This window comes from Mustela putorius, unplaced genomic scaffold (genome assembly GCF_011764305.1).
Source record: "Mustela putorius furo isolate JIRA1106 unplaced genomic scaffold, ASM1176430v1.1 tig00000785_pilon_pilon_pilon, whole genome shotgun sequence".
Classification (NCBI taxonomy): Eukaryota; Metazoa; Chordata; class Mammalia; order Carnivora; family Mustelidae; genus Mustela; species Mustela putorius.
In genome coordinates, this window is record NW_025421480.1 from 10,740,143 (window position 1) to 10,766,187 (window position 26,045).

The 26,045-nt window shown below is 36.3% G+C and overlaps 1 protein-coding gene across 2 annotated transcripts in view; it reads right to left on the reverse strand.

The window, feature by feature from the left end:
- INTS7 (integrator complex subunit 7) overlaps positions 1-26,045 on the reverse strand; it is a 91,701-nt gene that overhangs the window by 44,917 nt on the left and 20,739 nt on the right. For both annotated transcript variants that reach the window (XM_004756862.3, XM_013058463.2), the window contains 4 exons: positions 23,696-23,833; positions 17,026-17,072; positions 13,341-13,540; positions 12,723-12,845 (listed from right to left, as the gene is read on the reverse strand). In XM_004756862.3, the coding sequence (XP_004756919.1) occupies positions 12,723-12,845; positions 13,341-13,540; positions 17,026-17,072; positions 23,696-23,833 (508 nt within the window). The remainder of the gene's footprint in view (positions 1-12,722; positions 12,846-13,340; positions 13,541-17,025; positions 17,073-23,695; positions 23,834-26,045) is intronic.

The following is a 26,045-nucleotide window of genomic DNA, read 5'->3' on the forward strand; positions in this document are numbered from 1 at the left end:
CAATGGGGAGTCAAGACAGGATGCAGTTCTGGCAGTGGAAGAAATGAGAGAGGACCGTTTAGTGCAAAGAAACCAGAGAATGGGTAAGGCTCACAGTACAAGCACACTAAAAGGAAAGATGACAATGGCAGACAAGCCTCTGGATTTAGCACTAAGAACACTGGTGTCGTGTGAAATGCCTAAGCAAAAGTAACGGAACAGATGTAAAGGCCAGTGTATTAAAGAAAGAGTGAAGGGCAAAGAAAGAAATGCAGACACAGAGGCTGGTTTTGAAGTGCAAAAGAAAGCAGTTTTTAAAAGAGTGATTGTGTTTAAGTAATATCATAGTCTTATTTATTTATTCAAATACTTAAGCCATTTCCATTTACCTATGTCTTACTGCTGAAATTATCCTGCCTTATGCTGTTAATTAGCTTATATTTAGGAATAAAATCCTCAGCCAAATAGCCCCAGAAGTTAAGGACTATGTCTTGTATTTGTAAGTATTCAAAATTATGTCATAGAGTGTTCTGTGTATTAAGAGATATTTAACCTTTTGGGATAATCGAGAAAGCGTACGTGAGACATTTATGATAACAGTATTAATAATTTTTAAAAAGCAAAAAGAATTTTACCATTTAAAAAATTGAGAGAAAGTTGTTAGAGAAATTTTTGATAAAATCATTTACCATGTTATCTTCTAATTTCTTGTCACTCAGCAGTATTGGGTACCTAAAATGTTCTCAGTAAATACATACTGATTTCAAGGTTTGTTAATTCATATCAGTTAGCTTAACAGAGCACATCACAAAGTTCCCCAGAGATAGCATGTCAATCCTGTTTCAACGAGGAAATCTGGCTCATTTCTGTTCCAAGAACATGATCTATTACAAAACTGTCTTACCAGGTCCACTTTTTATATTCATAAAAAGGGAAAATCGAACTCTCCAAATACAGCCCCCTTTCTCACTCACTACCATGTTCTTTCTCACTGACTATTTGGTCTGCATTTCTCTCTCCAGGCTGGCTTACCTCACTGTTCAACTGAAGCTCTGTCCTGAATTACTGTTTTCTGGGTCAGTTCCTAAATAGGGGCTTCTCCTCTACCCTAGAATGGACTGGCCACCAGGGATGCGTTCTAGAAAAGCATAGCAAAAAGCTTATAATCTTTAAGGTACAGAAAAATGTTATGTTTAAAAGTACTCTGTCAGAAATATAACCCCCCTAAATTTTCTGTTTCCATTGTACTAACCCACAAAGAAAAAGGTGATTAAAAGAACTAATTCTTAGGCTTAACTTGTCATTCCTCCTAGTCTTAGGTAAGGTACAAAACAGAACTCTCCGGCGATACAAAGCCAAAAATAAAATTATGTCTTTGAAAATATCCAGAGCAGATAATCTTTCACTTTGGAACAGACAGGTTGTATAAATCAACTTCTTCAGATAAGACTACAACATCAGAATAATATAAACTATTGATATAAATTATCACCAACTGAAATGCATATTTATGTAAGGCATAAAAAAATTCAAACAAAACTATAAATACATGAGAAAATATTTTTGTTCCTTTGAAGTTACTCTGTTTTTGACTACTTTAATAATAATGTACTATATTAGGCCTTCATTTTGGGTTTTTAACATTCTGAATCAAAGTATTTTCTTTAAATCTAGAAGGTATAATTCCACATGGAAATTATAATGCCTACCAAAACACCGTAAAAGTAGCAATGAAAAAGACACAATTACTCTTGAAACACCAAAACTCAAAGATCAATTAGCGGTGGATAAGATTGCCTGAGAGGAAGGAAGGAAGAAGGAAGGAACTTTAGAAGAAAAATAATTACTCTTGGTAACTGTGAGTTGAATTTAAATTTGAAATAAAAAAACTATTATCTTGTTAAGGTTTTATCATTAGCACTGTTTTCCTCTGCTCTATTTCAATATTTTCAAAAATATATCTAGGTTCTGAAGTAATGATTATTTGACCACATCTATTTAAATAAGATCAATATGCTCAGGTTACAGGTACACAAAAAAATTCTTTGTGAGAGAGGCAAATATTAAAAAATCTTTTTTTTTCAATTAGAATTAACCAAAGGAAAAAAGTTACAGAAAAGATATATCAGAATAAAAAACTCAAGAGAAGATGTGGTTTAATGAAGAAATATTAGTAAGGGTGGCTCAGTGGGTTAAGCCTCTGCCTTTAGCTCAAGTCATATCTCAGGGTCCTGGGATGGAGCCCCGCATCGGGCTCTCTGCTAGGCAGGGAGCCCGTTTCCCCCTCTCTCTCTGCCTGTCTCTCTCCCTACTTGTGATCTTTATCTGTCAAATAAAAACAAAATCTTAAAAGAAAAAAAAAAAAAGAAATACTAGTAAGCTGTAAAATCAAAAGAACATTTAACATTTAAGTCACCGTTAATGTGGTTATGAAATTCAGTGCATATATTATGACAAAATTTATCACAAAGAAGAAACCACTGCATAGCACTAAAAAAAAAAAAAAGACAATTGATCGTTAAATTGTAGATTATTTTAATAAGATATAAGGGGAGAAAAGAGTGAAGGGCAGAAGAAAAGAGGTTCAGATCTACTAACATCTGTGACATTTCAAGGGCCACACTATTCAGGCTTAATAGAGATACTCAAGCTCCTAGATTAATATACACTGAGTATAGAGAAAGGTAAAGTAAAAACAAAAGTTTAATTAGCATGTAAATTTTTTTAATTTACCAGAGAGTAAAAGAATAAAGAAAACAATCAAGGTAACAAAGGGAAGTAATGGAAGAAAGGAAACACAAAGAATGTATAAAAACAGCACAAAGTTAATGGAGGAAGAAGTAAGAACCATCAGGTATATCAGTAAATGCAAATAAGCTAGGTTAACTATTTAAAAAGACTCAGATTAAGTCTAAGGAGGTAACTCTAACTGGATGCTCTTTATAAGGATGAAACCTAAATGACAGAGAAAGGTTAAGGATAATAAAATCGGCAGACCTAATAAATACATGCAAACAAAAATAAACATGTAACAATGTTAATGATACATAAAGAATCTGAGGCAAAAACCTTAAAACAGGAAGAGAGGATTCCTTCATATTAGTAAGAGTTCTATTTGTGAAAAAGAGAGTATTAAAATTTCTAAATTAAAATGGCTAAATACAAACTGGTAGGAGATGCTAATAAACATCAAAACCTCACAGATCAAAAATAGAAAAAAACTAATTTAAGACAGCATATGTGAGTACTATCATCAATAAAGTAGATTCAACATAACTTTATATTGAAATAATATTAGTAATGTACAATATTAATATAATACATACACATAATATATAACACATTATATAGTACATATTTACCAACATGTTATATTACATATAACATATGTGATATAATTATATAGAAAATATACCTTCTTTTCAATTTCTTCAAACTACAGCTGACCTTTGAACGATAGCTAACCTTTGAATTACATAGGGGTTAGGGTGCCAACTCCCTGTACAGTTGAAAATCTGTATATAACTTTGGACTCCCCCAAAACTTAATTACTAATAGACTATTGCTAACTGGAATCCTTACCCATTAAACATAAACAGTTAGTTAACACATATTTTGGAGGTTATATGTATAACATACTTATATGTATAACATACTTATAATAAATTAACTTAGAGAAAGGAAAGCGTTACTAAGAAAGTCATAGGGAAAATATATTTGCAGTATTGTATAGTATTTATTAAAAAAAAATCCATGTATAAGATTTCAAACACATGTTGTTCAAAGGTCAAACTGTATTTTTAAGAAGTATTCCTATATGGGCCACAAAGAAACTTTAAAATTAAAAATTAATAATAAAAGGTTGGCAACAACAAAAATTCCATGAATACAAAAAACGAATCACTTCAAAAACAGATATTTCCAGTTATAAGTACTAGGGATGTAATGTACAAAATGGTCAGGTTAACTATAGTTAACTATAGTTAACACTGCTGTGTGATATATGGGAAAGTTAAGAGAATAAATATTAAGAGTTCTGATCATAACAAAATTTGTTTCTTTTTATTGTACCTATATGAGATGACAGATGCTAACTTATGCTTACTGCAGCAGTTATTTCACAACAAATGTAAATCAAACCATTATGCTGTATTTCTTAAACTTATGCAAGGATGTGTGTCAATTACATCTCAATATGAGTAAAGACGAAAAAAATTAACTTCAGGGTCAAAATTGCTCTCCTGGAAATTAAAAAAACAATCATTTACAATACTGCTAAAAACCATGAAATACTTATGAATAAATCTAATGGAATGTGTACAAGAGTTGTATGCTGAACACTAAAAACTGCTGATGAGAAACTGAGGAAGACCTAAATAAATGGAGAGATATACCATGTTCATGGATCAGAAAACTCAATCCTGTTAGGATGTCAGTTCTTTCTGAACTAATCTATAGATACAAATACCAATCAAAATCCTAGCAAGCTTTTTTGCAGAAGCTGACAAACTGATTCTAAGCTTTGTATGAAAATGCAAACGACCTAGGATATCCAAAATAATTTTGATAAATACAAAGGAAAAGGACTTACATCATCTGATTCTAAGACTTACTATAAAGCTACAGTTGTTATCAAGATGGTGTGCTGCTGGAGCACCTGGCTGGCTCAGTTGGAGGAGTATACGACTCTTGATCTCATGGTCATAAGTTAGAACCCCATGCTGAGTGTAGAGACTACTTTAAAAAAAAAAGGCCGTGTGCTACTCACTTAAGAGTAGACATACAGGGTGCCTGGGTGGCTCAGTGGGTTAAGCCACTGCCTTCGGCTCAGGTCATGATCTCAGGGTCCTGGGATCAAGTCCTGCAACAGACTCTCTGCTCAACAGGGAGCCTGCTTCCTCCTCACTCTCTCTGCCTGCCTCTCTGCCTACTTGTGATCTCTCTCTGTTAAATAAATAAATAAAATCTTAAAAAAAAAAAAAAGAATAGACCTACAGATCAAAGAAACAATATAACTCAGAAATAGACTTAACATAGATACAGTCAAATGATTTTCAACAAAGATGTTACGGTAATTCAATGAAGAAAGGACAGTCCTTTCAACAAATGTTGCTGGAACAACTGGCTTAGATCTAAATACAACTCAATTCCTACCTTGTACTATATATAACAGTCAACTTAAAAAGGATCACATAGAGTTAAATATGAAACCACAACTACAAAACTTCTGGAAGAAAACACATGGCAAAATCTTGTGACTTTTGGTTCTGTAAAGAGTTCCTAGATAAAACACACCCTAAAATGGGGGCGGGGGGACCCAAAATTAAATCTCATCAAAGTAAAAGAAATTCACTCTCCAGAAGATACTATAGTAAAGGCACATACTAGTAAGAAATTCTTACAAAATACAAAATATTTGTATCCAGAATATATAAAGAACGCAGTAACAATAAGACAACCCCCCCCAAAAAATGCAAAAGAGATTAGAATAAGCACTTCACTAATGAGATACAGATGACAAGCCTATAAGATACTCAATATCATTAGTCACTAAGGAAATGCAAATTAAAACCATGATGAGATATCACAATACACTTACTGAAACAAGTCATAGAATACAAAGTGCTAGGAAGGACAGAGAACTAGAATTCTCATATACTGCTAGTGAGTATGTAAAATGGTATAGTCATTATGGAAAACAGTTTGGCAGTTTCTTACTAAGTGAGTAATACATTCATCTACCATACAACACAGCAGTTAAAACTCCTAGGTACTGACCCAAGAAATGTCTCCAAAAGACCTGTACCATAGTAGGTTGATTTATAGTATCAAATCTAAATGTCCGTCAACTTGTGAATGAATAAACAAACTGTCGCATGTCCATACACTGGGATACCACTTAGCATAAAAAAAGGAATGAATTACTGCTTAATGCAACAACATGGATGAATATCAAAGAACTGTGCAAAGTAAAAGTCAGACCTAAAAGGCTATACACTGTATGATTTCATTTACACTCTAGAAGGGCACTATTACAGGGACAGAAATCAGATTGGTGGCTCTTAGGGGTTGGGGAAAGGATGGACTGCAGAGGAGCCTGAAGGAATATAGGACATTTTCCTCACTTTTGGGGTGAGGAAAATGTCCTGTATCTCATTTGTGGTGGTGATTCCACAACTACAGACATTTTTCAGAACTCACTGACCAGTATACCTAGAAAGGTTTCTGAAAATAAATTATACCACAATAAATCTGATTATTAAGAAATGCATTTCGGGGGCACCTGGGTGGCTCAGTTGGTTAAGCGTCTGCCTTTGGCTCAGGTCATGATCCCAGCGTCCTAGAATCCAGCTCCTCATCGGGCTGCCTGCTCAGCGGGGAGTCTGCTTCTCTCCCCTTTCCCCCTTGTGCTCTCTCTCACTATCTCTGTCTCTCTCAGGTAAATAAATAAAATATTTTTGAAAAATGCATTTCAAGTTAAGGGCAATGAGAGCACTAGAAGACAATTTATGGAAAAGTGGGCAATCCGCACTAAGGGGAAAATTAATTGCCTTAAGTGCTTTCATTATTAAATAAGAATAAAAATAAGCGTTCAAGCACTTAAAAAAGATAAGAAAGCCATGCTTCTGCAAAGTCTAATTAAGAAAATGGAGATATAAACATAAACAGTAAGAAAAAAATGAAAATAAAACTTCAAACACAAAAATACCAAAAAAGTATAAAGCTTCTCTATATTGATACTAATGAATCTGAGAAGTGAATTAAGTGGAAAATATTATCAAAACTGGTTCAAGAAGAGGTGGAAAACTTTTATAGGGCCACATCCATGTAAGTAATTGGAAATATTCTCAAAATACTATCCCTGAGAAAGTTCCAGGTTCAGATGGACTTATAACACATTTTAAGCAATATCTTCAGGAGACAGAAAATTTCTACATCAAAGCTATTTACCGTTCCAGAACATAGAAAGAGAAAGCCCCCAATTCGTTTTACTAAGATAGCACTACCCCAACCCTACAATCTGCCAAAGTATACAACAAGGAAAGCTGTAGAATAATGTTACCTTTAATTAGAGCTACTCTTAAAAAAAGCATTTTTATGTATATACCAGACACCGTATGTCTATACATGGCTTCACTCAAATCCCTTAACTCTCTGGCAGTCCTCTATTCCCCTAGTCTAATGGCATTTCTATGTTTCTTTAAATTCTTCCCATGATAAAAACAAAAGGCAAAGAGACAAGGTATACTTTAGCAGTACAATCTCAGTTCTTTGCTCTTTAAAGAAGAATTCTGTTATTTTTTATTAGTTTTTACTTAAATTCCAGTTAGTTAACATATAGTGTTAATATTAGTTTCAGGTGTCAGATTTCGTGATTCAGCACTTCCATCTATCACCCGGCGCTCGGCACAGCAAGTGCCCCCCTTCCTCCCCATCACCTATTCAACCTGCCCTCACCTTCTCCCTAGTAACCATCAGTTTTATTTTTTTCAAAGATTTTATTTATTTAGCTGTGTGTGAGAGAGAGAGAGAGAGGAGCAAGTGAGCACAAGTGCAGGGTATGGCGGGGGGAAGAGGCAGAGGAAGAGGGAGAAGCAGAATCCCTGCATGAGCGCGGAGCCTGACTTGGGGCTCCATCCCAGGACCCTGAGATCATGACCTCTACCAAAGGCAGATGCTGAAACAGCTGAGCCCCCCAGCCGCCCCTATCAGTCTGTGCTTTACAGTTAAGAGAATTTCCTGGTTTGCCTCTCCCTGTTTCCCCCCATATGACCCTTTGTTTTGTTTCTCAAATTCCACATGAGTGAAATCAAATGATATCTGTCTTTCTCTGACGGACGTCGTAAAGCAGAACTCCTTGTGTATTTACTGTCTCTGATCTCTCTCCTGTTTTTCCCATCAGTCTCGTACTCACAATACTCCAATAAAACTCTCCTCATGCAGGTCACCAATGACTTCATTCTGCTAAATGCAAAGGCGAATTACAGTCCTCATGTCCTGGAGAATACAAATACACGGCAGTATCTCACACGATGGACTGCAGCCATCTTCCTGTAAAACTATCTCCACTTGTCTCCTACCTCACTGGCTGCTTCTTATCAAGCTGTTTTGCTAGTTACTTCTCATTTCATCATTCCCTGAATTTTCTCATTTATTCTCTCTCCCTAGGTGACTCATCTAGTCTCATGATTTTAAATACCACCTATAATCTGATGACTCTCATGTTGACAACTTCATCTAGATCTGTTCATCAAACTCCAACTCCTTGACACCCCCACTTGGACGTCTGACTCCGTAAACTTTATTTGGTCAGAACCGAACTCCTGATCTTCAAGAAATAAGCTTCACAGAATCTTACCATTCCAAGTAAATTGGTTAAAGCCAAAAACCTTGAATCATCCTTTCTTTCTCTTATACTCTGTGAATAATTTGCCAGTGAATCTGTCAGCTTTGCCTTTCAAATATAATCCAGAATATCTCCACTTCTCCCTGCTAGTTTCTCTGCTTCCCCGGCTTCAGATAACCATGGTATTTTCTAATTGGACTTATACAGTCACCTCCCAAATGTTTTTCTATGTTTCTGACCTTATGTCCCTGCAATCTAGTCTCAGTACATCTAAGTCAGAGAGACTCTTTCGGAACAAGTTACTAATGTCCTCTGCCCTCCAGGCTCCCGACCCCTGGTAACCACTATTTTACTCTTTGCTTTCATAATTTTGGCCTTTTCAGATTCCATGAGTAAGTGATATCATACACTATTTGTCTTTCTCTGTCTGACTTGGGATGGTGGGGGGATAAGACAGATGTTGTTTAAGGGTACAAACTTATGAGTAGTAAGTCCTGGAGATCTAATGTGTATTAGAGCGAATATGGACAACAATATTGTATGATAATCATCAAACTTGCCAAGACTCTAGAACTTAATTATTCTAACCATTAAAATTAAGAAATGATAATTATGCAATGTAATAGGGTGCTAATTATCACTACAATGGCAATCATATTACAATATGTAAGTGTATATCATGTCAACATGCTGTACAGTGTTATATGTCAATTATATTTCAATTAAGAAATAATAATGGCCTGTGCCAAAGGACTTGCAGGCCCTAAATGATCCGCAAGCTGCTCCATCCATCCTCCAGCACCTCTGACTCCGCTCCCCTCATAGTCACGGTGACCTCACCCTCAGGAATGCTCTCACCTCAGGACCGTTCTTGCTATTCTCTCTGCTGGTAATGTTCTTCTTTCAGAGGCTCATGGAGTTGCTGGTCCCTCCTTTAGGTCCTTGCTCAAGTGCCCACTTCTAAGCGAGAGCTCCCCTGACCGCCTCGTGCAACATGGCAGCCTCCACCTTTCACACTCACTCATCCTCTTTCTTGACTTTTTCTCTCCAGTATGTATCACTATCCGGCCTCTCCACCTACCAGAAGCTAATCCAAGCCTTCTCTAGAGAAATTCTTCGTCAGAGAATTCCCACACACACTTTTCCAGGGAAAAGGAGTAGCTCAAGGTAAAAGAACTGCCAAGTATGTGAGGAAAAAGGGTACTACGGAAGAGGGCCAACAGAAATCGAGAGCAGAGATACAACTGCAAAGACTTTAGATAAGCTCGAGAAATAGTTATTGAACTAAAACAGGAGAAGTATCCACAACACAGCCTGAAGAGATGGAAAGATAGAAAAAAGAATATAAGGAACTTGGGGGATTGACAGAAGGGCCAGTATGTATCTAAGTGGAGAGTCAGGAGGAAAGGCAATATCTGAGAAAAATTATGGCTGACAATTTCCCAGAACCACTGAAAAGCACCAATCTTAAGATTCACGAGAAATCGATAGTCTAGAGAGTTTAAATAGAAATCTATAATCAGATGGTTCATAGGGCAGAACGTCAAAGAGAAAAATTTTAAAGCAGGAAAAGAAATTTCTTCAAAAGAGCACTGCTATTCTCAGCAGTAATCATGGAAATCCGTAGACAGTTAGAATGGTAGCCTCAATGTCCTGGGCATTCTACTCCCAGAGAAAAGTGTCTTTCAAGATTGAGGGCAAAATAAAGACATTTTAAGACAAGTGTATACAGGGAGAGCTTACCACCACAGACCCTCACTAAAGGACTTTCCAGAGACAGAAGGAAAAGTATCCCAGAGAGAAAGCCTGAGATGCAAGAAGAGCGAAGACAGTGGAAGGTCCAAATGATCAAGGAATTTATAAAACAAAATTGTTTGATAAGACAGAATTAAGGTACATGATAAGAATACATAAGAGTTTAGAGGGTTATAAATGAGTGACGTATTATAAGGTCTGTACAGCAGAACTGACATAGGACATCATGGAAACATAAAGATGCATTAAAGAAAGATGGGAAGTAAAACAATGATAATCTTTTTTTTTTTTTTTTTTAAGATTTTATCATGTATTTGAGAGAAAGAGAGAACATGAGTGACGGGGGGTGGGGGAAGCAGAAGTAGCAGACTCCCCGATGAGTAGGAAGCCTGATGTGGGGCTTGATCCCAGGGCCCCAAGAGCATGACCTGAGCCAAAGGCAGACCTGTAGCCGACTGAGCCACCCAGGTGCCCCTAAAACGTTGAAAATCTATCACACAGACACACCCAGGAGAAAACTAAAGTAACCACATTAACATCAGACAAAAGAGAGGAAAGCAAAAGCTGTAGAACAGTGATCTAAAGAAATGATATAGCATGTTCATGCATTAGAAGACTTAACATTGTAAAGATATCAACCTGTTACAAATTATCTTTCCATTCAATGGAATCCCATTGAAATTAGCAACTTTTTTTATGGCTTTTTTTTTTTTTAAGTGAAACTTGATCAGCTGCTTCTGAAATTTATAGAGCCTGCCAATGGCCACTGAAGTGCAAGTATCCAGAATATACAAAGAATGACTACAAATCCACAGAAAAAGAAGACTGGAAGAGCCATGTCACAAAAAAGGAAATCCAAATCATCAATAAACAATTAAAAGAATATTCAACTTCTTTAGTAATCAAGGAAATAAAAATTAAAACTACAACTTCTAAACTGGTAAAAATGTAATCTAAGGACGTAGTTCAATAGGTAGTCTCTTTATTTGGAATCTATATTGGTTCAGTCACTTTGGAACACAGCTTGAATTTACCCGGTAAAGCTGAAAATACACATATCCTCTAAGTCAGCAATTTCACTCTTTAAGCATATAAAGAAACTCTTGCACATAAATGCCAGGAGATAAACTGAAAAATGCTCGTAGCAGCACTGTTTGCAAGAGCTACACGTTGGAAATAACCCACCAAGAGCAGGTAAACTGTAGTCCATTCCACATAATAATGGAATACTACACAGCAGTTAAAGGGAAAAAACATGCAACTACATGTATGAGTCTCATCAGTATAATGTTAAGCACAAGAAATACAAAGAAAAAGCAAACACTATTTTTTAGGGAAGCATATATAGGTGGTAAAACAATAAAGAGTGAAGAAATGATCATCGCAGAAGTCAAAATAGTGGTTTCCTTTAGGCTGGCTTTACGATTCTGATGAGGGAGGACCATGCCAAGGAAGGTGGCAGGCTTCCGTGAGCCTTCAGTGTTCTGTTTCTAGTGGGATGGTGGCTACCTTGTTTTCATTTTCAATTATTCGAACTATTAAATATTTATTTTACATACTTTTATGCATGTGTGAGCTGTCATACAATAAGGAGAAAAATGAGAAGGGGTGATCTAGTGCCTTCACCAGATTCGGTTCCCTCCGGTGGCTGAGTACATTCTCTTCTCGGAAAGACTGTACTATTTAGTAGAAAAAGCATTAGAAGACAGAGCTCTCTTAATTAAAATCTTAATTAAGTCCTCTTAGGAAGCTCTTTTAAGCATATTAAATCTCTCTGAACCCTAATTTGTTCATCTACTAAATGCAAACACTAACAGCTGCTTATCTCTTGGGATATTTGTGACTATCAATCACAATATACTGAAATATGTTTAGAAAACTGCAAAAAAACCAATTAACACAGCAGCTTTTAGTTTCATAATCTGAAATTCAAAGGTTTTTGTTGCACGGTAGCTATAATGACACCAAGAGGTAATAAAAACCATGAAAATAAAGGTCAACTTCTAACAATCTTCCATTTCACTTTAAAAAGCATTTTTTAGAAAATGTTGCATCTGTTAGCAGTAATGGATAAACAAACAAAAACCTGTTCTGAGAAAAAACAAATTTCAACATTAACTTAACCTGGAAAAAATGCTATAAAAGATGCCACATTACATGTCTAGAGATTGAGACCTGCTCTTGTATTTACAAAAGATAACTTTAAGACTGTCCTTCCTCTCCATGAAAAGGAAAAATATACTTTGCTGAGTTACACTTCCAGCACCTTCTCTCTAATAAATCACCGTCAGCACCAACTGTTCTCCCTAAAGTGAGTAAAGGAGACATGAATTAAATAAATGATTTCACTGGACTTCTATAATCAGCCTTAGTGCTGCTATGGGAAAATTCTTAAGAAACTGAGAGGCAAGTCTAACTCACTAAAGGAAACTAAAACATGAAAGGATAAAAGTTGTACGTATTTACTTTGCCACTTTAAAAAACAACATCTGCCACAAATATCAACAATACCCTTAATTACTTTTCATATTCAAACATTTAAAAGATGACAAAGATGATATAAAAAGCGTAAAGTAAAATGATTTTTTACTTGTTGTACTATTTTTCTCTATAAAATATTAATGTTCAAAGTTCTACAGACCTGAATGTTTTCCCTACTCCAGGTGTGTGGCGTTTTATTGGCAAGTAATTTCAGATCTTGAATAGCAAGTCTCTTTACTGCTTTCCTAGGGTCATTCTTCAGATACTGCAACAGAAGCTGAATCTATGGGGGAAAAAAAAAAGGCATTCATGAACAGTACTGTCACTGATATTACCATCAGGGATGTGTAGTACAATTTAGTAAAACTTTTAGATTTGAGACAGGACTCCCCTCCCTTTCAATCACAGCCCTGTCACTTCTTAGCCATGTGTCCATGTTTGAGCCACTTTCTCTTCATGCATAAAAATATACTATTCCTTAACCTGTAAGGTTCTAGCGTAGGACCTGGCTTTGAATACTCGATTCTTTCTTTTCTCTCCTGCCAACCCCACACTCTGCCACGTACCACCCCCTCCACCTTTTGTTCCTAAAAGGCTCCCAAGAATTAGAACTATGAATACAAAACAGAAAAAAGCAGGCAAAAGAAAATGAAAGCAATCTTTATCAGGGAAGGCACCTTAAAATGATCAAAGCTTATGGTTACTTTTTTTTTTAAGTTTATACTTAATATGCAATAGTTTACCAAAGAAAAGGCAGTTTAAAGAAAACTGAAATTACCTGCTTTGGCGTATCAACCAAAGACGAAGCCGCAAGCAGAGTAAAGGTGTGCAGAGAGACAATCACCATCTTGGTGGAGGGGTAGGACGTGACCAGCTGCTGCAACAGCTGCCGGGCGCTCGATGCCAGGATCGCATCGTGGTGCATGTGCTGGAGGATGGGGATTAACTTCAGCTTCAAGTCTACTGGTGTGGCCAAACCTGGACACAGAGGAATCGTTAGGGACAGACTCCTGACTGTCACCTTGGTAACATTTCACATTTAAAAGGAATTCAATTAGGGATGCCTGGGCAGCTCTGTCGGTTAAGCGTCTGCCTTGGGCTCAGGTCATGATCCCAGGGTCTGGGGATGGAGACCGCTATCAGGGATCCCTGCATGGCGGGGAGTCTGCTTCTCCCTCTCCCCTTACCCCCTGCTCATGATCTCTCTCTCTCCCAAATAAATAAATAAAATCTTAAAAAAAAAAAAGTGATTCAATTAGCAACATGGACGATTTAAAAACAAAAAGTATACGTTTATGACATTAAAGATAATTATACTAGAGCTAACTCAATTAAGTTTAATAGTTTTATTTTTCCCTCAAAAGAATTTATCTTAACATTAGTTTTTCAGTGACTACAAGGCGACATGCTGACAGGAGATAATTCGTTGAAAAGGCACGCTAGAACAAAGTCATATTTGCTGTCTATTCCTTCTCATGGCATGCTAAAAAGATATGTATATACAAGTACACATACACCTACATATGCACATACTCAATAGCTACAATTATATTTACAATTTTACTTATTTCCTTCAACACTAAGTCAAGATCTGGATGTGAACAGACTATACGTGGAGGGTTTCTGAGGTTCTCTGAACTTTGGGTAGCAATGCCTTTTTTCATTGCCTACACAGATGGGACTCCATGGAGATGAACTCCAATGCATCTTTTACTGATAACACTGGAGCTACACAAACAAAAAACTCTTTTCTTCTACAACATGGCTTTGTGATCACAGAGAACAAAAAACTGTCAGTCATTCTTCACTGGGTATAAGCCAAAAGCTAATTTATACTCTGCAGACCACTGCTTCACCACTGTGAAGTAACTGTTAGTGTAAATATGTAAGAAAGTTTCAGTATCCTGGGGTGGTTTACATCAACAAACTCCCTTGCTATCTGGCCTCTATTTAAGTCTGGCCAAACCAGAGAGCCACCGGAGATGGCAGGTAGAAAAATGAGGTCAGAGTATTGACTCCCTGGTTTTCCCGCTTCAGTCATACATGTGGTGCTTATGTTACTAGTATTTTGTCCCTTAAGGTACCAAATGCATTTGACACTGGGGACCATCCTGTCTTTGAAACTCTTTCTTCCTGGTTTTTGTTCTTCCTCTGGCTATTCCTTTTCAATCTCTTTGTATTCATCTCTTTTACCCACACTATAATTTCTGGTGTTCCTTGGGGATGGTAATAAATTTTCTTCTCACTCTCAATGCCTTTCCTGAGTGAAATGATATCATCCCATGGCTTCCATTCTCAGCTATACGCTAAAGACGACCTCGTACCCCTCTACCCTGCCCCTGAACTTCAGATAACAGAAATCGTATGACCTCCTGGTCACCTCCCCTGCAATGCACAGTTAGAAGCATTCTGTAATTAGGGCCAAAGAGAACTTCTGACCTTCACCACAAAACTGCAATTTTCCCCATTTCAGTATATGACAGCCTCATCATTATCACTCCTCTGACCCTGGAGTCTTTATTGATTACCTTTTCTCATACCCCACATCCAAATTTATTAGCAAAGCTTTTAGGTTCTATCTTTAAAATATAACCCAAATCTGACTATGCCATTCTGCTTCCACTGCTATCACACTGGCCCACTTCCACCACCATCTCTAGACTGGATTATCACAAAAGTCTCGTCAGTATTCTCCCTACTTAGGCCTTTGCCCACGGCAGACTCCTGTCTCCTATCCCTTCCTTCTTCCTCGGCAAATCTGTGCTCCACCCAGCAATCCATGGAATTCTCCGTGTTCACAGACATTGTTACTGGTTCAGAGACATTCAAGAGCTTTACTTTGCAGAAACACAAGCAACTTAAAATTCAGTGTAAGGATACTTTATTCCTCAAACTCCCCCACCATTTCCTTCTCTTGGGCTCCATTCTTCCTCCACTGGCCCTCCTCACTGCCTCTCCTGTACTTTCCCCTTTCTCTTTCAGCCCCCGTGTTCCTGTTCTTTCGCTTCAAATTTTTTATAGCTGGAACTTAAACAATAACGAGTCTTGGGTGTACAAATCAATACATTCTTACATACCAAAATACTCAAATAACCATCGCCCAACAGACAACAGTCCAGCACATCAGGAGGCTCACCTCTCCAGCTTCCATCCACTCCCTTGCTATTTGCTCACTGTTTGGGTTTAGCCAGTGAAGTGCCCCAGCAGGGGATGGGAGGGAGAAGAAAGAGGACAGAGTATTTATTCTCTGGATCCTTCTCTGTGGGGTCACATCGGGTCCTATCCCACTGAAGGTCAGGTTTTCAGTGGCCCCTGCACACGACTCCAAGTTTCTGGGAACTATTTCCTCTCTGCACCCTTAGATACATTATCCCCTACGGTTCGTCTTGCTTACACCTTTGTAATTGTTCCTTCCTTCAACCCTCCTTGGATTATTTTAATTTGAGCATGACATCTATTTCCTGCTGTGCTCTTGCCCGATAGAGCCAGTGGTCAATAGAAACTGCTCAATGAATGAGTGGTCCCCAGTGAATGAGCGTGATCCCCAGTGAATGAGCGTTCACTTAAATGACAGCTTTCTGCAGGAGAGCCCTTTTTTGGCGGAGAAAAAAAAGGACAAAGGAAAGGAGAACAGGACAGAGCTCAACCACTGGATCTTGGTTTTCAAGTAATTCTAATGTGGCTCTATTTCCTCTTCTGTAAAACAGACATAACAGTATTGCCTAGCCAAGTCTGCCAAGTTGCACAGTTCACAGGAATGCCTCATAGAAAAATACAAAGAAGGTGGTGTTCTCTGAGCTGCACAGTGCTGGAGCCCCAGGGCTCCCTTTAAGGACCAGGACAGGCGTAAGTGGGGCCAATACACGCGAAGCATAGCATGGAAGATGAGATTTGAAAAGTAGGGCCTTGAAGGCTATGGTAAGGAATTTGGATCTGAGTTTACTTGGAACTGGAAGACACTGGAGGATCATTAACAGAGCACGGAGACAGCGCCAGAGCTTCTAACAGCCCTCTGCTCTCCCAGATCAAGGTGCTCTTCACCTAAATATCTGTATTTCTCACACAAATATCACTTCACTAGAGGCCTTCCTTTATCAACATATACAAAATATAAAGTGCCCCCTTCCACCTCGGGGTGCGGACTCTACTCAGGGGACTCCATCCTTTTAGCCTTGTTTTTCTCCATAGCAATTGCTATATTTTTATTTGTCTACTGCCACCCCTTCCCCCATTTCTGCCACCAGAATGTAGGTTACATTAGGGCTAGACTCTGTTTTGTTCACTACTGTATCCTAAGCACCCAGAACAATTTTGGCATTTAGAAGATGCTTAATATTATTGGAGTGAATAAGTGAATAGAACAGTGACAAGCACATAATAAATAAGTAGTTAATGTTAAGAGCTATTAATATTAACACAAATCCCAATAAGTCACTTCATAATACTGAATGAAACATACATACCTTGAATCATCTCACTGATTTTGTTACAGATTCCTACAGCAAAATCCCTTTGGAAAGAGAGAAGAGCAAAAACTTGAAAACCAAAAAAATTATACTTGCCTAAGTTTTCTAAGGACATAAATAGAACACAATCAACACAGGAGAAACATAATACTTCAAATTGTAACTCATATTCCAAACATCAGGTACTGGGGGTAGGGTAAGAAATGCAACTGAAACCAAAACTCCCACCAGCAAATGGGCTCACACCAACACCGCTTCCAAGCAGTATTCAAGACAAGATGCTCTGATTTAAGGGTGCTGCCGCAGTTTGCTTCACTGAGTGGCACTGTCTGAAAGATTCAAGGTCATTATCTCAATCTATGACATTTTGGGATGTACTTTTAATTAAGAAAAAGCTTTTAACACCATAAGCTAATTATTTAAGCAATAAAATATATCTTGAATAGTCTACATTTTAGAAAAATAGACTAAGTATGACGTAGGAAATATGGGCAGACTCTTACCAAAAGCCAAACTATTTAATGTTGGTGATTGTTTTTTTATATTATGTATGTGTAAAGTGTTTTCCAAGGTGCTGCTTTTCATTCTGACCCAATAAAAATGACACTGAGTGCTGCAAAAGTTACTAATAACATGAATATTTGGGATAAGATACATTATATTTAAGGAAATATAATACAGACAAGATGATCAAGCTTGGCTCATTTAGCCATGTTAAATGATACATAAGATATGAAATACTTCCCCTCACTAGTTCAATGGATGTCTACATAAAATATTTTCTGCCATTAAGATATTTTTTGTCATTTTTTTTTCTTTTTTTAAGATTTTATTTATTTGACAGACAGAGATCAGAAGTAGGCAGAGAAGCAAGCAGAGAGAGGAGGAAGCAGGCTCCCTGCGAAGCAGAACCCGATGTGGGGCTCGATCCCAGCATCCTGGGATCATGACCTGAGCTGAAGGCAAAGGCTTTAACCCACTGAGCCACCCAGGCGCCCCTATTTGCCATTTTCAATTCCATTCTCTCATAAGTGAACAGTGGAGTTTTCCAGAGGCTATATGATGATAATGACATCTTCTCTTGACAGCTAATGGAATGTATCATTGTGCATTCTTGTGTTTCCTAGAATTTTCCAAGGTAGTAGGTTCAGGTTTAGTATACAAATATATTTTCTGAGATTAACTCAGTTCTCAATTCTTCTCCTGTGCTTTTACTGTATTTGACATAACTACTATTATTTCTATAACCTCATTATCATCCAATACATTATTTTGAAATCCTTAAGTTTTCCTTATGCTTATAGAGAAACGTATCGGGAAGTACACATTGCCATGTTTTGCAATAGAATTCTGAAAGATTTTTCTAAGATTTTTTTCTAAAATTGCCTTTTAATATTTAATATTTTATTCCAAATGAAGTTTACTTGCTAAGGTTTTTTTTATATATATATACTTAAAAATGAATCACTGGCTTGACAAAGAGTTTAGAAGACTCATCTTCTGAACACACAGCTGTACTGTCTAGGTCTAAAGATGCTAAAAAAGATAAAACTGACATATCAGAGAGTTTCCTAATTCATGGAAGTAAAGAATCTATTCTAAAGAAAAGCAAAACTTAAAAAAAGATATGACAAAAGCTATCCTTCGATTTTTCAGATGTTAAGAATTTGGCTTATTGTGCCTTATAAAATGAGACATTTCAGAAAGTATTACATGGTACCAGTTAACTTAAGGCTTCATTTTGAGACTAATTATTTAGAATTTTTTTTTTTTTAAAAAGCCTATTTCAAATGTGCTCTTTAAAAGCAAAATACTGATTTTTAAACTAGTAATTGTAAGAGGGTAAGTTATCGTAATGCACTGGCTGGAAAAGCGCACGAAACAGATAAGGAAGTTCTGCAGCTGACCACCTGAATACCCGGGTGGAAAGTCAGTACTAGAGATAAAGGCGCTGCCACTTTTCAGCATTAGAGTAACTTATCAAGTAACTTACAAGATATAGCTGCAAATATGAAGACTCAATAGCTCACCTGCAGAATTTTATCTCTGCTGCACAAATGGAAAATCTACAAACATGGCTAGATGTGCTCTTTTGGTTGTATGAGCATCACCTAACAAGAGAGCATCATCATTTATTTGAATTCTCAGCAACAATTCTCCGTAGCTGTGCTGAAATTTTCAAAGCGAGTAATGTTTTTTAAAACCTCATGGTTTTCCTGGAACATCAAGCTACTGTCTTCACCACTGGTAGCAAAACAATGATTAAAACTGCTGTCACCTTAGCAAGAACCAAGGCAGTGTCCAACTGTCCGAGCAGTCATTGCATTCTTTACCACTGTGCACTCACACTAAAAGGGAAGGAAAGAAGGAAGCCAGATGCACTTACAAATGTCCTTGATAAAACAGTAAAAATTACTAATTTTATTGAATTTCAACCTGTAAGCAAATGTCTTTTTACTATTCTCTGACAAAACAGAAGTCACACATCAGGTACACAGTGGGTTGTCTCCAGGAAAAGTGCCATGTAATTATTAGAGTTATAAGATGGACTAGTCATTTTTTTCCCAGGAAACCTCACAGTTATTCAGACTTGGCTACTTGGCAGACATTTTCTCAAAAGATGAGTAAAGTTGGCTTGTCGGTTCATGGAAAATAACTAGGAAAACTTTTTGCAGATCTCAGTTTCTAAGCAAAAATTAGAATTTCAGAAAACATATCTATCATCATGAGCTTGACAACTTAATATCTGAAGAATTTCCTGGATAAGACTGGTGGCAAGTAACAAATGGGATCCTTTGATATCATCCTTTGATATGATACAATGAAATGGGTTCACGTTTGGAAGACCTGCAGAATGCAGTGAACCAATGTTTCCAAAAAGGCCAATGCAGAGATTATAAAACCACACATGGATAAAAGATTCTGAAAGATTTCAATGTACTATAGTACAAGTTCATGGATATAATTTTAGAGTCCACACTACAATTAACCTTTAAGAAACCACCACTTGTCTAGTTTTTGTATAACATCAAAAAAAATATCCATAACTCCTTATAAAGCCTTTAAAAATACTCTTCTCTTTTCCAACTGTATGTCTGTGTGAGGCTGGATTTGCTTCATATATTTTATTGTAACATACTGCAACAGAAATGTTGAATACAGAAACACATAAGAATTCAGCCAGACATGAGAGTTGGAAAAAATAAAAACAACAACAACGCTACTCATCTCACAAAAATGCTTGTTTTTACATTAACATATTTAGAGAATTGTTATTTTAAAAATGGACATGTATTTTTAAAATGTAGCCATTTAAATTTCTAATACTCTAATCTATCGATATAGTCCATGTGAGCAAAAATAGCTCCATGAGGACTTCAATAATGAAAAGTATAAAGATGCCATACAGTCTGAAAACTACTTTTCTAAGGTATCAGTTTCAAACTTGATAAGAAAAAGTTAGGTTACAAATGCCTTTTAGGTATAAGAGGTTTATCAGGTGTGTATAAACGACTCATTCACCTATCAGCGTGCTCTCATACTTGTTATTCTTTCTTCTTAGAATATTCTTCCTCTAACCTGCTGCCTTTTCAACACTTGGTTTCAGCTCAAATGTTACCTGGTTAGAGAGGCCTTCCCTGATCACTCTCCTTAAAGCAGCTTACTTGGTTCACTATCACAACGATGAAACTGTATTATTTTTATCACAAAGTTGTTTTATTTTTTCATAACATTCACACACACCTGAAACTATAATAAAACAAGGCTTTTATCTTCTCCACCCCTGTCCTCCTGGGAGCTGAGAATACCATCTACACATGGCGGATATTCAATAAGCACTTCTTCAGTAACTCTAACTTTATGCAACTCAATAAATTGCATAAATAAACTTTATGCAACTCAACAAAAATCTGTTATGGGCCTTCAGGGCCAATAAACTGCAAATCAGAAGGCTGCAGTTTTCTTTCTTTTCTTTGTCTAATACTATTTTTAAAAATCCTTAATGTCAATATTAAGAATGTATGTGAATATAGAGTTTCATATGATAATAAGACTATAAACAGAATAATCAGATTTTCTAGCTTCCACCCATGCCACGCCTGCTCCCTCCAAAGAAGTCAGCCCTGACAACACTGGGCATATATTCCTGCCCTGTCACAATCAGTTGGGGTGAAGGATTAAGCAGCCACCACTTTTACACTGCCAGTGTGCTGTTCCGTTTGGCACTGGCCGCTAGAGGGCTCCTCTCTCAATAACAATGCTTCCCCAGTTTCTGAAGGCATTTGGGTTTCCAACTCCTGCTTTGTGACATAGGGACTCTCTTTAAATATGTAAGATCTTAACCTTTTTAAGAACAAGTTAGATGTGATTATGCTAACAGACAAAAGGAGAACAGTATTAAATAAATTCTTAAGGTCTTAATTTGCTAGTTGCTCTAATTTGTTTAAGATCCAAAACTGAGAGAGATACTAAGACAAAAACCCATCAGTATTGGTCAAGATACTTGATTTCTCCAGTCGGGTCAGCATTTCGAAAGAGGTAAATGCTAATCTCAAAAAGATACAGTTCATCATACAATTAGTTAATTTTTATACTCTGATACATTTTGCTATGCCCTTCATTCTTTCCTATTACACTAATTTGGTATTTTTAAATGTCACAAATTATATCATACTGAAACCTGTTAAAAACTGCTTCTATGTAAACTATTAACTTAAATGTTTATTGGTCATCAATTCTATAAGCGGAGAATCATGTTTCTATGTTACTTAGTCTTAATCTTTTCCAAAACAGATCAGAAATTCCACAACTAGTAAAATTAGCTTCTGATAATAACATAAGAGAACCTGAACCAAAAATGATTCTCATTAAATAAAATATAATCACTAAATTATTAATTTATCATCTGAATTTAGAAGGTAAATTTAGAAAATTATTTTTGAAGCCTCAGGAAATACAAGTTTACTTAAGCAGATTATAAAGTACTGACACCTTGACAGTAATAATCAGATAACTGCTCACTAGATAGAATTCCCATCCAATAAAAACAATTTTTAAAAAGTTCTCTCGGGGCGCCTGGGTGGCTCAGTGGGTTAAGGTCTCTGCCTTTGGCTCAGGTCATGATCCCGGGGTTCTGGGATTGAGCCCCACATCGGGCTCTCTGCTCAGCGGGGAGCCTGCTTCTCCCTCTCTCTCCACCTGCCTCTGCCTACTTGTGATCTCTGTCTCTCAAATAAATACATAAAAATCTTAAAAAAAAGAAAGTTCTCTCGATAGTGAGGACTCTCAATAAGAAAAAAAACACCAGTTTTCAAAAGCACAAATAGGACTGTGTTTATTCAGTATTTCTCTTCCTCACTCACTGCTACACCTACTAATTTTGAGCAGTGCATTAAAAAAATTACATGCTTTCTCTTCTCCATTCTCTTTTCCCAGTGAGTAATCCTGGGATTCTGAAGGTTTAACAGGAGCAGCTGAAGAGATGAATATGCATATAATTAAAATCTGAAGAAAGAAAGTTGGTGATAAACTGTTCTAACTTTTATTCAAATTTAGTAGAGATTCTTAATGGAAAAGCTATCTTTTTTTATTTTAAAAATTACATCATCTGATTCTAAAGCTCAAACTTGCTCCTGAAAGTATACAAAGAAGTTTATTAAAAAATTAAAAATAAAAATAAGGTACCATCTTATCACCCAGACATGGGATTTTGATATATATATCCTTTGTCTTTTTTATATTTCATCAATACAAATACCTGTTTCTTTAAAAAATATATTCTGTAAGGTCTTATAAGCTATGATGTAACCTGTTTCCAAATATACTTCTAAAATATACTTGTTAAGAGCTGACATAATATTTCACTGTATGATCATATTTATCTAAGCACACTGGTTAGAAGTTAGGTTCTTACTAATTTTTTTTGTTGTTTTTATAACACTACAACTAGCATCCTTGCAAATAAGTATCAGTACACATTGCTGATTCCTCCGGATAAGTTCTCAGAAGTGGATTTTCTAGGTCCACTTGGTGGATAAAGAGATGATCACGTTTAAGGCAAATGCATACTACCAAAATGCCCTCCAGAAAGCAATGCTAGTTTGCTATCTGTCAGTGAAGGGGATAATTTATATTTTTAGATAGGGGAGCCAAACAAGTCAAACATAGCAACATAACCATGGTCAGTACTGCATCCAAGAAAACAAATTGTTCTGCAATATAATAGTATAGGATATGACATCCCCAATATGTGAAACTGGTTTCAGCTCGAATTACTATCTTTGCCAAACCGTTACACAGCTCTAAAGCCAAAAAGCTAACCTTGAGAAGACAGTAAGAAAGCAAAAATTCAGCATTAGAACCATGTATATTTGGAAAGGGTGCCTCAGCAGACAAAACTGATTCCCAATGAAGCCTTCCCTAACTGAGGTAATCTACACGGATTTGTCCTTCTGGAAATTCTTATTTCATGTGCAGTCAATGCTAACATACCTACCTAAGCGTTCTGTTTTACGTACTGAAGTTCTGTTTCCCCAACAGGACGTAAACCCTCTTGGAAAAAACACCTTGCCATTTACATTTTTCACTTAGTGTTTATGTATATTGATGAGTTATTCCTTCAAAACCTCTTCTTGGGAAGACAAATGATTAAAAGGCCGATGCTTACTTTGACTGCGCAGAGAAGTTTGCAGCAGCAAAAACGGCAGCTTCAACTTCCACATTATCATGTGAGTCCAGACTCTGACGAATACTATGATGAGCATTCTTCCTCTCAGGAATTATTGATGCCAGGCTTCCTAACATCCTACGGAGACAGAAATCCAAGAAGAATAGAAATACAATAAGCAAAAAATCAAGAGAAGAAGAAGCAAGGCAAAGCCTAGAATGCCCAAAGTAAAATTTGCAGATAATCCCTTAAATCTCGGGTTAATGAAACATCAACTTTAGGAATCAAGCAAGGACTCAAATTCTAAACACTTTTCACACTGATATATCAGAATAATTAACATGGTTTATCTTATATAAGCAAAATTGAAAATTACCATCCTGAAGTAACTCCCAGTTACCAAACAGAGCCCAGAAACTTCTCAATTATTAAAGCATCAAAATATCAATTTTCCAATGTTCTATACTTAAGTCCATTTTAGCAAAACAACATTTTTGCTTTTAAGCAGATCCAGAAAGTAAAAAAGGTAAGACTCCCAGTCTTTTTTTCTACTGATACCATGGTTTTCAAATCTGTCTCCAACATCAAGAGAACAAAGGCAGAGGACACTCCCTGGGCCTCATTTCAGAATTGCAAGGATGAGGGCGGTAGCATTCTGGAACAACAGTCTACGTTATGATAAATGAAAAATTTGGAAAAGGAAAAAAAATCTGTTGTTTGTAACATAAATTACATAAGATAAAGCCTGAAAAGATGTTTTCAGCAGAAAGGCATGGATTGTTGAGGGCTGCAAAATGCTGCGGTAAACAAAACAGAGTTCCTACAGTGACAACCTTCCTTGGTCAGTGTCCTAAGCAACTTTCCAACTTGACGTGTCACCACCTAACTACCTTATGGAGATTTGATTGGATGTAAGTATTTGAGTTTATACCAAACAAAATACTAAAATGGGCTAACTATGTCATTTGTATTCAATTTGAAAATGAGGTTTTGAAATTAGATGAGTTATATTTTTCCAAAGAAATAAACAGCTTATAATGTAATAGTTTATATAAGGAAAGATTAGATTAGGCTAATATCAACACATTTTGATTAACAGTTTATTTAAATTTAAATATAAAAAGGCAAAAAAAGGCATAATCCCATTTGTCACTACTTTATGAAAATGTTTCTGATAATATTATAAATAATTTATAGCACTACATTTCAAACACTATGAATACCTCCCAGCTTCTTCTTCCACTTGTTTCAATTACAAAGTCTAAAGTAATGGGTTAAAAAAAGAAAACACCTTTAAAATATCATCTCTTCCTTGTCTTTTCTCTTCTTTAAGTTTAAATCATTCTGACTCTAAGAACTCCTTAGTGTTTGAGAGGCACCACTTTTTGCTCTCCTTCATATGTTGTAATCTTATTAATACATTCTTCCAGAAAGCAAGCTCCTTGAGATCAGAGGTCCCACTTTGATCTATTTTCCTAAAAACAAATACCAAATTTTCTAAACAATGGGTACTCAAGAGTACCTAATGTTGATCTATCATTTATCAGTAACATCTTTTCTTTGTAGACTTTGTTTTTCTCCTTAATAGACTCATTTTTCATCGTGCTATTACAATGCTCCTCAATGAAAAATCATGTTCCTATAAAACATTAAGATTGTTCTGTATCATATCTTTTTTATTAAAAAAAGTATTGTAGTCAAGTATTTCATGATAGAAGGAATATTCATTTCTTCACTTACGTGCTTTGTAATTTTCAAAGACAGATTTTAATAGCCAGGTTCTTATATTTCTATAGTGACCAGAAAACTTTTTTTTTTTGGAAATAAGGAAATCTTTCACCATATAGGAAATAAGTGACTCCATTAGAGCTGGTATCACTTCTCTTGCTTTACATTAAGGAAAGAATTTGTGAAATGTCAACTCATCAGAATGTGAATTGGGACCAGAGAGTTCTCCCCATACACCCAGCCAAACTTCTCTTCAGCTCAACAGGTCCCTGCTTCCCAAATCGAATTTCAAAAAATGGACTTTTTTTTTTTTTAAATCCACTGCCAGCATCAGGGCTGGTTTTGACACTTACCCACTTTGGAATGATCTTTATTCTGAGGCATATGTTATTTTAGAAACATAAGAAACACTAATGTTAATACATAACTTAAGGAAGAGTATAAAAATGGTAGTCATTCCGTTCATGGTTTTCAGGCCCTGAAAGAAGTTTCTATCTTTAAATATGATTTGTAAAGCATATATCTGACAAAGGGCTGGTATTTAGAATATATCAAGAAATCTTACATTTCTGTAATAAAAAAGCCACGTAACATAATAAAATCTAAGCAACCTAATGAAAGA